The sequence below is a fragment of the Embiotoca jacksoni genome, unplaced genomic scaffold (genome assembly GCF_022577435.1).
Source record: "Embiotoca jacksoni isolate LCO1_2020_lvr unplaced genomic scaffold, fEmbJac1.0.p SCAF_42, whole genome shotgun sequence".
NCBI lineage: Eukaryota > Metazoa > Chordata > Actinopteri > Embiotocidae > Embiotoca > Embiotoca jacksoni.
In genome coordinates this window covers 1323927-1336426 of record NW_027185395.1, presented here as the reverse complement: position 1 = coordinate 1336426, position 12500 = coordinate 1323927, and the positions used below count along the sequence as shown (strand labels likewise).

General features: G+C 42.5%; 1 protein-coding gene across 1 annotated transcript in view; it reads right to left on the bottom strand.

Annotated features, from left to right (window-relative positions):
* dcc (DCC netrin 1 receptor) overlaps positions 1-12500 on the bottom strand; it is a 328455-nt gene that overhangs the window by 79278 nt on the left and 236677 nt on the right. The window contains 4 exon segments of the mRNA XM_069168937.1: positions 5807-5902; positions 8044-8238; positions 9505-9615; positions 11235-11376. Coding sequence (XP_069025038.1) covers positions 5807-5902; positions 8044-8238; positions 9505-9615; positions 11235-11376 — 544 coding nt within the window.

Genomic DNA, 12500 nt, shown 5'->3' with positions numbered 1-12500 from the left:
ATTCAGTCGTTGTCTGACACTTTCAAAGACCGCTTCCACTGAAAGTCACGTTTTTAACCTTGTTAACGCGTCAATGTAGTGTTGTATTAATTTAAGTTGTTTTGTATTTTTTGGTCAAAATGTTTTACCTTTCTTAAAACATGTTTTATTTGAGGATGAATCACTCAAGTTATCACAGTGGTGTGAATCTTGTTTTTATGTTGCATCAAAAAGCATGTGGACCGCTAAACTGTTGAGCTACCGCAGGTTTGATGAGGTCATTTCATACCTTTAGATAAACTCTAAACTAATAAAGTACCTGCACTGAGTTCAAATTGTGAACCGTAGACGATCCTTTCCATCGTTACTGTGATGAACTGCATCTGTGATTATACCGTTAGTTCGGTGAGTTTCCAGGATGACTGACTCGATACGTCCACTTTAAATGACCTCAGAGAAAATGTCAAACATCATTTGTTTGCACAGAGACGGCCACTTCCTCAGTCACATCAGCACAACACTGAACCCTCCGACCTCCACGGTGGACATGTTGTCAAAGACTTCAAAATGGACGATTTGTGAGAACAGAAGAAAGACGAGCAGCAGATTGTTTTAAAATCGATGGAGGACGGATGAACAAACGACGGGAGGAGACGCGTACATTCAAAACTACTTCTGAGCTCAAAGAATAAGAAAGCTTGGATCAAACTGATAAAAATCAGCAGCTTGATCTGATTGTATAAAGTTGAGATGAAACAGCAAAGAACATAAAACGTTCGAACAGAAGAGCATCTATCAGGAGGACGGCGATCTGAAGACAGAATATTAAATCCTTCTATAAGTGACCTGAATCCCAAACAGCACCGATGAGGTGGAGAAAACATGGATGACCTGGAAATGGAACTGACTGAAACTATAAAGAAATGTTCACTACAGCTAAAAGAGAAAGTTGATCCATTATTTTATTTCTAAATAGAAGTGCTGATATTTTTTTGGATCTCATGCTACCAGATTCTCACATTTTAAAGTGTGGCTTGAATGTCCAAAGAGTTTTTGGGACCACCTTATTAGTGGATTGTAAAATGCTCATTTCTCACCAATACTGAGTAATATTCCTCCAAAAAAGACATTACAGCTGCGTCACTGTTTGAATTACCTTCAGAACTGAAGTAGTTTATAACATCTAAATATAGTTTGTTTACAACCTGTCTGACTGCCAAGTTCTTCAGTGAGGTCAGCGTGTTCTTGGCCCTCAACTGGCAATAGACAAACCTACAAAAACACCTTTCTTTTACGTTTTCCTTGTAACATCTGCAAGGAAAAACATGACTTTTAATGATAAGCAGAGCTGGTCTGCTTATCATCAAATATATCTATATCTATATCTATATATCTATATATAGATATATAGATATAGATTTATAGATATAGATATATCTATATATATATCTATATAGATATATAGATATAGATATATCTATATATAGATCTATATATAGATATAGATTTATAGATATAGATATATCTATATCTAGATCTATATATAGATATAGATATATAGATATAGATATAGATATAGATCTCTCCAGCTTCTCTCTCCTATCTATATATAGATAATGTGCTTCTATAGAAGAGAGATGTACAGCTGCTGGTCTACAAAGAGAGAGGGAGTGATGAGAGGAGGAGTGATGAAGGAGGAGTGATGAGAGGAGGAGTGATGAAGGAGGAGTGAAGAAGGAGGAGTGATGAAGGAGGAGTGATGAGAGGAGGAGTGATGAAGGAGGAGTGAAAAAGGAGGAGTGATGAAGGAGGAGTGAAGAAGGAGGAGTGATGAAGGAGGAGTGATGAAGGAGAAGTGAAGAAGGAGGAGTGATGAAGGAGGAGTGATGAAGGAGGAGTGAAGAAGGAGGAGTGATGAAGGAGGAGTGAAGAAGGAGGTGTGATGAAGGAGGAGTGAAGAAGGAGGAGTGATGAAGGACGTGTGATGAAGGAGGAGTGAAGAAGGAGGTGTGATGAAGGAGGAGTGAAGAAGGAGGAGTGATGAAGGAGGTGTGATGAAGGAGGAGTGAAGAAGGAGGTGTGATGAAGGAGGAGTGAAGAAGGAGGTGTGATGAAGGAGGAGTGATGAAGGAGGAGTGAAGAAGGAGGAGTGATGAAGGAGGTGTGAAGAAGGAGGTGTGAAGAAGGAGGTGTGTGGAGCTGCAGGCAGTGTCGTGGTTAAAACTGCTCGTCCAGCATCACATTAAAGCTCCAGTCAGGATAGAATACTGATGAGGACGCAGGACACGCCTCCTCCGCCATGTTCTCCTCCCTCCATCGCTTTTCCATATGCTCACTTTTCTCCCTCCTTGCAACATTTTTCTGCACTCCTTCTTTCCTCTTCTCTTTTACCCTCCTTAATTTCTTCCTTTCTTCATCCTCCATCTCTGTCCTTTCCTCCTTCCCTCCTCCAACTTTAATTCCTCCCTCTCGCCTCTCTTCTCTGTATTTACTCCTCCACACTTGCACTCCGTCCCTTTTCCTCCCTTTTGTCTCCCTCCTCCTCTGTCACTCGTATCCCTCCCCCATCTCTCTCCCTGTCTCTCTGCGGTCCTCCAGTCGTTGATTAAATGGCGATGTGGAGGCTGGTTGAGGATCAGCTCTGCCTCTGCAGTGTGCAGGCGGTGAGGCGAGGACGAGGCAGTTTATTAACGAGGATCTCAGCGTTAACGAGCTCTTTTTAAAGCTCTCGGAAAAAAACCTCCAGCAGGCTGACAAGACAGACAGTATGTGTGAGTTTAGGAGTTTAGGAGTTTAGGAGTGTGTGTGTGTGTGTGTGTGTGTGTGTGTGTGTGTGTGTGTGTGTGTGTGTGTGTGTGTGTGTGTGTGTGTGTGTGTGTGTGTGTGTGTGTGTGTGTGTGTGTGTGTGTGTGTGTGTGTGTACGTGCCTCTGTTGACGACCTTGTCAGAACAGTAATAGGTTTCGTTTCTGTCTCAGCCCTCAGGGTCTCAGCTTATCAACTCCTGACTGTCACACTACAACTCCATGTTAGACTGCACATCCCAACTGAACTCCAGATGTGTTTACGCATCTACAGAAAACTCTAAATATGTCTATGTATCTTTAGAGAACTCCAGATCAGTAGTAGTATCTGTAGAAAAAAAACTCCAGATGTGTTTAAGTATCTCAAGAAACCTCAAAATGTTCCTAAGTATATCCAGATGTGTCTATGTATCTGTGGAAAACAGCATATGTGTCTGCATATATCTAGAAAACTCCAAATATGTGTATGTGTATCTACAAAGAACTCCAGATGTGTCCATGTATTTCTAGAGAACTCCAGATGTGTCCATGTATTTCTAGAGAGCTCCAGATGTGTCCATGTATTTCTAGAGAACTCCAGATGTGTCCATGTATTTCTAGAGAACTCCAGATGTGTCTATGCATCTCTAGAGAATTCCAGACACTTACGTATCTTTACAGTACAGCAGATGTGTTAAAAATTGATCATGTCTTGACTCCAGATGTGTTTACAAATGTCAACAGAACTCCACGTTTCTGTATCTCCATAGATACGTTCACAGAAGTCTGCAGAGCTCCAGATGTGCCGATAGAACAGCTGGCACATTGATAAGATACTGTCCACTATAAAACAATGCCGCAATTACACAAACATTATAAGCAGAGAAGCACATCTGTTGTTTTTCTGTTGATTTCAGCAGGACTGTGGATGTGTTGATGTCGGCCTGTTTCTCTCTGTTGTGTCTGCAGTACATTACGAGGCTTTGTGACTACAGAAAGTTACGTCGCAAGATATTTTGTCTTTTTTTTTTTCATCTCCCACCTTCCTCTCCGTCTCCTCCTCTTTATTTTCATGCCCTCCTCGTTCATCTCTTTCCTCTCATTGCCTTCATTTATTCCTCTTTTTCTGCTTCTCTACTCTTTCAGCGAGCTTACATTAAAGTTCCTCGAATGTCTCCCTCTGGCCCCCTTCTCGTTTTTATCTCGATCTCACGTCCGACCTTCATCTCCCCTCTACTGCTCGTCCTCCTCATCGCCCCTCCCTTTCTCTCTTAAAGAATTCTCAATCAAAGACAGCAAGCCTGAGTTAAACAAAATCTTGTTTTAAGGTTCACTATAAAACGATCGTGCAACAAAGGTTAAGAAACTGCGGTGAGCCGAGTTGTCTCCGCTGCTGGTTTTCCTGAGACTATCACCGCATCACGAGGGTTGAAAACCTCAGAAATGTGGCGTTTTTATGAGCGTAATAACGGATTTATGTCAGCTGCAGGCGGAGCAGAGAAGGCCGGCTGTTTAATTCATAAGATGAAACTTGGCTGAGTTGGATGTGTTTCATTTATCTCACTTCTACAGGCCATCGTATTGCAGGAAGAGCTAATGAGTCTCTCTCACAAACACACACTCCCACATAGTCGCTGCAGGCCTGAGAGTACGGTGGCCCGGAGAGCCCAGTGCACTGCAACTTAAGAAAAGACCTGCAAATAGACAAAACACGAGCAAATGAAGAAAACAAATTCATCAATTTGGCAACACGTGCAGCATTTAGAGCAGCTGAGTGTAACTGCTGCTCCCACTGAAGAAGATCCTGATGCTTTTACAGCAAGAACTCTTCCTCAGACTGATGATGCTAAAACTGCTAAAACTGGGAAGGTTTCAGGTTTTTGGGAACTTCACACTTCTGAGTTGAGTGTTCACAAACAGGCAACATCGCATCCCCGACGTAATAAGCTCTATTTCAACTTGGTTAGCATTCATAACAATTAACACAACAAATGTATTGCTGTTTTTAACATTTAACACAGCTAGCATACTAGGTAGGCTAGGCTAACAGAGGAAGGCTGTTTGACCTCGGATCGTTTCCTCCTCAGTCACTCAGAAGTTGGGACTTTCCCACTTTCATTAAACACGCTCATTAACTGTTGAGCACACATGTTGGTACAGATATCTTGTTATTTATTACTGATAATAGTCACATTGTTACTCTTGCTACTACTTCTGTCTTTAATATTGCTACCAGAATATTAATGCTACGACAAAACTCAAGCGGCAACCAACGGTGACGTTATGTCACGTTATCAATCCTCCAGTTCAGATTCTGTCCGTCACCATCTTTGCTAGTTCGGAGCGGTTTGGAGCAGGAAGTGACCATATTTGGACGAGCTGGGGGAGGAGCCAGCGGTGGATCTGACCGATCTGATTGGAAACCTGACGATACTACGTCCCGCCCACCGATAGCTGTAACCTGACTGCACCACAGGCCTGTCAATCAAACAGACACGCCCCCAAAAACAGGTCTTCTTGAATCTTCTTTTCTAATGAATGAGGGATTATTTTCAGATGGACCTCCAGAAAACTAATAAGAAGGAGTGACTTTAGCTAACAACACCGAGAGAACTGATGGTGAAAGAACATCAGTATTTGTTTTCTTTTGTCAGATACATTAAAGCTTTCAGAAACTTCCCCGGTCAGAGAAAAGCTTTAGAAAGGACAAAACGATCTACCGACTCAGTGTTGAAAGACGGCTAATATAACTGCTGCTACTAGCATTATTATATGTTGAGTGTTGCTAATGCTGCTGCTGTGAACTCAGTCTGTGGAAACGCTGCTCACATGAAGGTTCCCTCAGCACCGGTCTGAGTTCCTGTCACTGCTGATTACACTGCTACACCGTCATCTTCTGTTTTCAGTGTGGCAGACTGACATCCTGTTCTGGACTGACGTTGTTATATCATGATATGTTATTACATCTGCAGCAAACCACATGTCACACAGCAGGACATTAGTGAAGTGTAAACGCTGAGATAATGAAGTTGTGTGTGATCCTACCTGTCAGAGATCGAGTGACGGCGCTCTCGTACAGAGGAACTCCCTCTCCGGCGTTATTGAACGCCTTCAGGGAAATCACGTAGTGCGAGCTCGGCTCTGAGGAGACGGAGAGACACCTGTTACGTGACATACAGCAAACCTTCTCATTTTAAAACCGAACTGATCACTTGTGTCCTGTGCATGCTTCAGCAGGACACATTTCTTTAAACGGAGCATCCTTAAATACGTGGGCACCGGTTGAACGCGTTTCCGTGAACACGAGTCGAGAGCTAAATCTGAAGCTTTGGCAGTTTAATATACTTTGTTGTAACTTTTTTCCACAGAGGAAGAGGCTTCCTTCACATTTCCAACACTTCCTGTCCTCGGTCCTGACGTGACGTTGTCATATGAGGCGACAGGATACAAACAAAGACGCGACCGCAGTCGTCTGAAGTGATTGTCACGCGGCGGCTCGTCGCTCTCGATACGACGATGCTGCATGTTCACTTCATGTAGCATCAAACCGCCGCATCAGTTAAGCAAACACGCCCGCTGCGCTCCCCAGACGCCTCGCCGCATGAATTAATCATCGCTATGAATTATAAATGCCGTGTACATATGTGCGCTCGCTCCCATGTGTGCACGCAACACAGCGGCCGGGTTTCCTTTTTTTCATTACTCCTCCATTATGAGATCCGAGATGGGAATTTTCAGCCGCGTATAAAAATTCACCCAATTTGTTATTGTCTTCTTTGGCATGCAAATTGCTTGTTGCACTCGCTGAGGAGGATGTTTTCCTCTTTTTCAACCTTTCACAATTAGATTTCCACCTCAAGCAGCTTTCTTATTAAATTCCTTTACATTATTGATTGTAATTAAATGGGGATTTCATCATCATAATGAATTAATGGACGAGGGCAGCACTGTGTCAATATTGGCATTTTGTCGACAGGAGCAGCTGCATTTATGAAGGATGAACATATTAAGTCGGAGGTATTGATAAGCACGCTGCAGATGGAAATTTATGGAATGATGAATTATTTAGCTGCTGATAAGAGAACAGAGAAGAAAAAGGTTTTGACAGAGATGGAAACTATCTGATTAATCTTTCACTTCTAACTCTGCAGGTATTTCTGCCTCTGACGGCTGGTGTACCGACGTTGCATCGGAGGTGTCCAACAGCTCCGTCAGTTGCACATCCAGAACATTTGAAATTGGCAGCCAGGTGACCGGCATCAGTCAAAACCGGGTCACAGAACTTCTGCTCCCACATGCCGTGTGCTCCCTCCAGTACCGAATGTTTGAAGAACATCTTCCCTCTGTTGTAGAGGTTGTGCCTACAAGTGTGACCCGACCCAGTTGAACCTGACTGGTACTCGGGAGCTTTACTGTTCCTGAAGAGGACCTGACTGAAGTCCTTTTGCTGCTTTCAACAACCTCAGAGTTTATCGTGAGTGTCGTTAAAAACTGCCACATAGTGAGAATATTTTTGGAGCCGTTAAGTTAAAATGGAACTTCCTTCGAGCCAGCGATAAATAAGAGGATTATGATTTCTCCACCAATTTCATCCTGGTGGTTCTTGTACCGCGGCCAGAATACACAACACAACCTTCAGAAGGAGGTTTCCCACTCAACACCACGAGGAGTGAAAAAGATTGAAGTGCTTCATTTCTTCATTCTGAAGGCCTTGAATAAAAATACAGGAGAACTTTAGTATCTACTGACTGATTATTATGAAGCCTTTAGTTCCTCTCCGACTTCTTGATGAAGCAGAAGTACAAATTACATTTCTGCAGGAGTTTATTAAACAAATGTCCCGCTGGTCTGGTCAGGCAGCAAATTCTAAATGAGCACATTTTTTTCATAAAATACAATTTGTCAGTTTCAACATTTAATACGTTGTCTTTGGTCTATTTTCAATTAAATATGGTTTTATATCATTTGCAAATCATCATCAGACTTTGCACATATGTCTCATGTTTACATGGCACATCTCTGCATCCTGCCCGTTGTCTGTCGTGTTTGTTACGTCTTGTTCTTGTATGTATTGTGTGTTTATGTATGTTGCTGCTCGGACGACTCGTGGAATAAGAATTTCATTGGTCTGCGTGACAGACTGTTTCCTGCACACGTGACAATAACGTTTGAATTGAATCGAATGTCGGATGCTGGATTGTACATCAAATATTTTGGTCAGGAGGTGTTGCAGCTGTTGAATATCCCTCCTGTCACTGGACTCTGCGTTCAGACATCCGTACCGAGGTTTTCGATGGAGTAGTATCTCTGCTTGCTGTCCACCCTGACCGTCTCGGCGTAGGGACTCCCCACTCCGTAGCCGATGATGTACCCTCGGACCAGGATGCTGGGGCTGAGGGGCGGAGTCCAGGACATGATGATGCTGTTGGGGAGCGGCCTGACGTGCAGAGAGCTCGGCTGGTCGGGAACCTGACTCTCTGCAAAACACCAAAAAACAATGAACAATGAAATGTCACACCAAAGAAAGAAACCACATGATGTTTGTGGTTCTTAGGACCGCAGTATTTCTGTTGTCATGACGACACATCACCGACTTCCACCACGACCAGCAGCTTTGAAGCTAACCTCGTTAGCGGCCACAGAGGCAGGTACTGACTAACACAGGCTAACCCTGTTAGCTGAGCATGAAGCCCTAACAGGACCTGACACTGCCTGTTATTCCTCAGCATCAGATGAGATCAGATTAGCGTGCTCTCGGGTCCTCGGGGGGGAGACACTTCATATCACTTTATTGAGTGATAATCCATTGAAATGAGATTTGGGTCTTCCTCCTTCCCGACCCGGAAACACGGTTAGCATGGATGTGTTTGTTGTTTTTATCTTCCTGCTGACCAGAACATCCTGGTCCTGAGCTCCAGCCTCGGCATCATTATTCTACTGGGAGCCATCAGGTGACCAAAGTCCTGTCGCTATCAAAATATATTGTACGTGGTTTTTAACTAACTTTAATGGAGTTCCAAGTAGATATAAAGACATGAAATAATACATCATTTATGTAGAATATTTTCCAGAGATGATAACTTTTGCAAAAATATATTTCATATTTTTCTTTCCCTATATTTTCATTCATTTAAGCAGCCTCCACTAATGAGTGCTCACAGAAGGCGTGATCGTTGTTGACAAACCCCTGAAACTGTTGAGTTCATTTGAATGTTAAACAGCGTTAAGCACTGCTGAATAACAGGTGGTGTTTGGTCTCATTTAATAACTCAGGAGAACGCAGAGGGACGACGAGTTCCTGCTTTTACACTGAAGCACAGATTTCTTCTGTTGGACTCACGAACAAACACTGTTACGTCATGAAGCTTTCGTTTCTCTGCCAGCGCTTTACAACCATAACTGTGACAAACAGAAAGTTTGTCTATGCAGATCTTATAAAACATTTATTATGTTTATATTATAAATATGAATAAGATGAGTTTAAATAAAGTGATTTCTTCTCATACTTATTTTGGCCTTTCTCCACCGCTCCCCCCCCCTCCTCCCCTCTGCCCTTTACCCCTCTCAGACTTTGAGTAATCAAGAATGAGCATGTAAATATCTGGATTATACCGACGAATTTATCTCATCCAAGTGATTCAAATATTTAAACGTGGGCGCATCACAGGTGTACTTCAGCAAATAGGACCCCACAACCGTACACAAATACACACACACACACACACACACACACACACACGTACCGTCCAGGTCGTTCTCGGGCGTCTCAGCGGTGTACCACTCACTGGCCGGACCGGTTCCGTTGACGGTCATCGCTGCGACCTGGAAACTGTACTGACTGCCCTTCTCTAGACCTGGAGACACAGCGAGAGACAGCACATCTTTACACTTCACATCAAGCTGCCTTCATTATTTACATGTTAACTACTAGCAGGGTAGAGAACTGACGGCGACACTTCACTCTTGCTTCTCTTGACTTGGAAGTTGTTGGTCTTGACTTGAAACTGGACTTGTGGTTCTTGACCTCGGACTAAACTTGAATCCTGCTTTTCCTGACTTGGAACTTTTAGTTTTGATTCAGGGACAGGGTCTTGTTAGTTAGGTCCTGCCCTGGATGGGATTTGTTGGTCCTGACCAAGGACCAGCCTTGTTGTTCTTGTACTGGGACTAGACCGGTTGGTGTTGCTGTGTGATAACACTGGACACTTGCTTATCTTGGCTTGGTACATGTTAGTCTTGACCTGGAACTGGACTTGAGTCTTGCTTGTCTGAACTTGTGACTTCTTAAGACTCACTTGTTTGAACTGGGACTAGACTTGTTGGTCTTGCCCTGAGATGACAAATTTTGTCATAATATACATAATACATACTCGTCATAATGCTGACATAATAATATAACAATGTAGGATTAAAATGAAATGGTGTTAATACACATTTTATCTACAGTTCTTTTCATTTCCTCAGTGAAGCAACATAAAAACACTTTTCTAATTCAAGTTGTTGTCATTGTTGGAGAGTAAAATGGAGAGATTAATACTGACATACAGGCTTGCAGAACAGAGTACTACCCCCCCCCCCCCACACACACACACACACACTGACCTGCCACTGAGGAATGAATTGCGGTGCAGACAGACAGATGAAGATAACCATCAGTGGAAAATAATGAAAAGAAAGATCACTTTCATTCAAATCCTGCAAACCTCAAATTGAAATAATAGCTGGTGGCAGTTTGAATGCACGCACATAAACACACACACACACATACACACACACACACACACACACACACACATAAACACACACACACACACACACACACACACACACATACACACACACACACACACACACACACACACACACACACATACACACACACACACACACACACACAAACAAACACACACACACACACACACACACACACACACACACACACATTTCCACACACAGACCTACTGAAACCACACATACATAGTGAGGATTTGAATCTTCCCTTTGTCTATATTTGTACAAAAAACAAAGTGTGGGTACACAGAAGCAGATTTTTACATTTCATCTACAGCTTTGTTTCTAGTTTGATCCGAACAGAACAGTCCATCTTCACAAATTAATTTGGAAGAGAAAATGTGGGCACATATTAAAGGACAAGTCTGGTGATATTCTTATTTTCTTATAGTCAACAGATCCCATGAAAAGACTGAACTGATCCAAGTACTGGGAATGTATGAAGAAAAAAAACAATAATATTTGATTCTTCTGTACTAAAGCTAAAGCTGGTGCCCAACAAATGGATCATGTCCTCCTGTTTGTGTAATGTTTCATACAATCTACACTGGTTACTTTTACGATGTTACAGAGCCTTTAAAATGTTTAAATAAAAATGGGAAGTAAATTACCGCAACATCCTAATTAATACAAAATAAAGTAATACAAAAATAAAATAATACATCAACTCGCAGAGCCTTACCTGTGAACAGGTACCAGAAGTTGTTTGGTTCGATGGCCTCCTGGTCTCCACGGCGACCAGTCTTCCTGTATTTGATCTTGTAGGCGGTGATGATGCCGTTCTGGGCGCCACGTGGAGGCGGCTGCCACGACACCTTGATGCTCTGGAAGACAATAAAGACAGAGAGAAACAATAAGTGAATTAATGGAGCTGCACAACATTCCCTGAGGACGAGCTCCACATTGGATCGGGGAACGGCTGATTTAGGATCTCTTTATGGTCATTGTGTGTTTCTCTGTAATTGTTTTGTGTCTCTTTGTGGTCATTTTGTGTCTCTTTCTAATTGCTTTGCATCTTCTTACGGTTGTTTGCATCCTTTTGTGTTATTTTCTTCTCTGTAACATTATAGTATTTATTGCTATGGTTTTGCTGCTCTTTACAGTTCTTATCCAACCTGTTACCGTCATTTTCATCGCGCTGAGGTAGTTTTGGGTCATTGAGGTAGTTTTGGGTCATTGAGGTAGTTTTGGGTCATTGAGGTAGTTTTGGGTCTCATTGAGGTAGTTTTGGGTCATTGAGGTAGTTTTGGGTCATTGAGGTAGTTTTGGGTCATTGAGGTAGTTTTGGATCTCATTGAGGTAGTTTTGGGTCATTGAGGTAGTTTTGGGTTTTGACCAAATGTATTTGAAATTTAAAAATGACAAAGGCAAATATCGCTATTATCATTTAAAGGCTATTCTTTTTCTATTTAAAGCTTCACAAATTAACATGTGATATATGGTACAGAGGAGCAAATCAAATTAATCTCCAGAGCATTATCATTACATCAATACAAAGAGCATGCACAGCATGTAGAGAGTTTAAAGTTAGAAAATAGAGAGTGAAATGCCAGACGTTATAATCCGAGAGGATAACTTCAACCATTTGTTGTCCCAATATATCAAACAGATGTGAATGCAGCATTATATGTGAGCAGGTTAGTGGGTTCATCACAGGAAGGTGTGAAAGACCGTAACTCTGAGCAGTGATCAGTGGAGACGCTCGTCTGGCTTCTGTTGTGTTTCTATTTCAGCTGTTTGCTGACGCGTCGTCTTTATATCTCTGTGAGAGTGTGTGTGTGTGTGTTTGTTCGTATGTTTGGGAGTGTGTTGCATGAATTTTAATTGCTTTATTTGCATGTTAACAACCCACCTCTGACACACATACACACACAGGCGTACACGCACGCACGCACGCACGCACGCACGCGCGCACACACACACACACACACACACATACACACACACA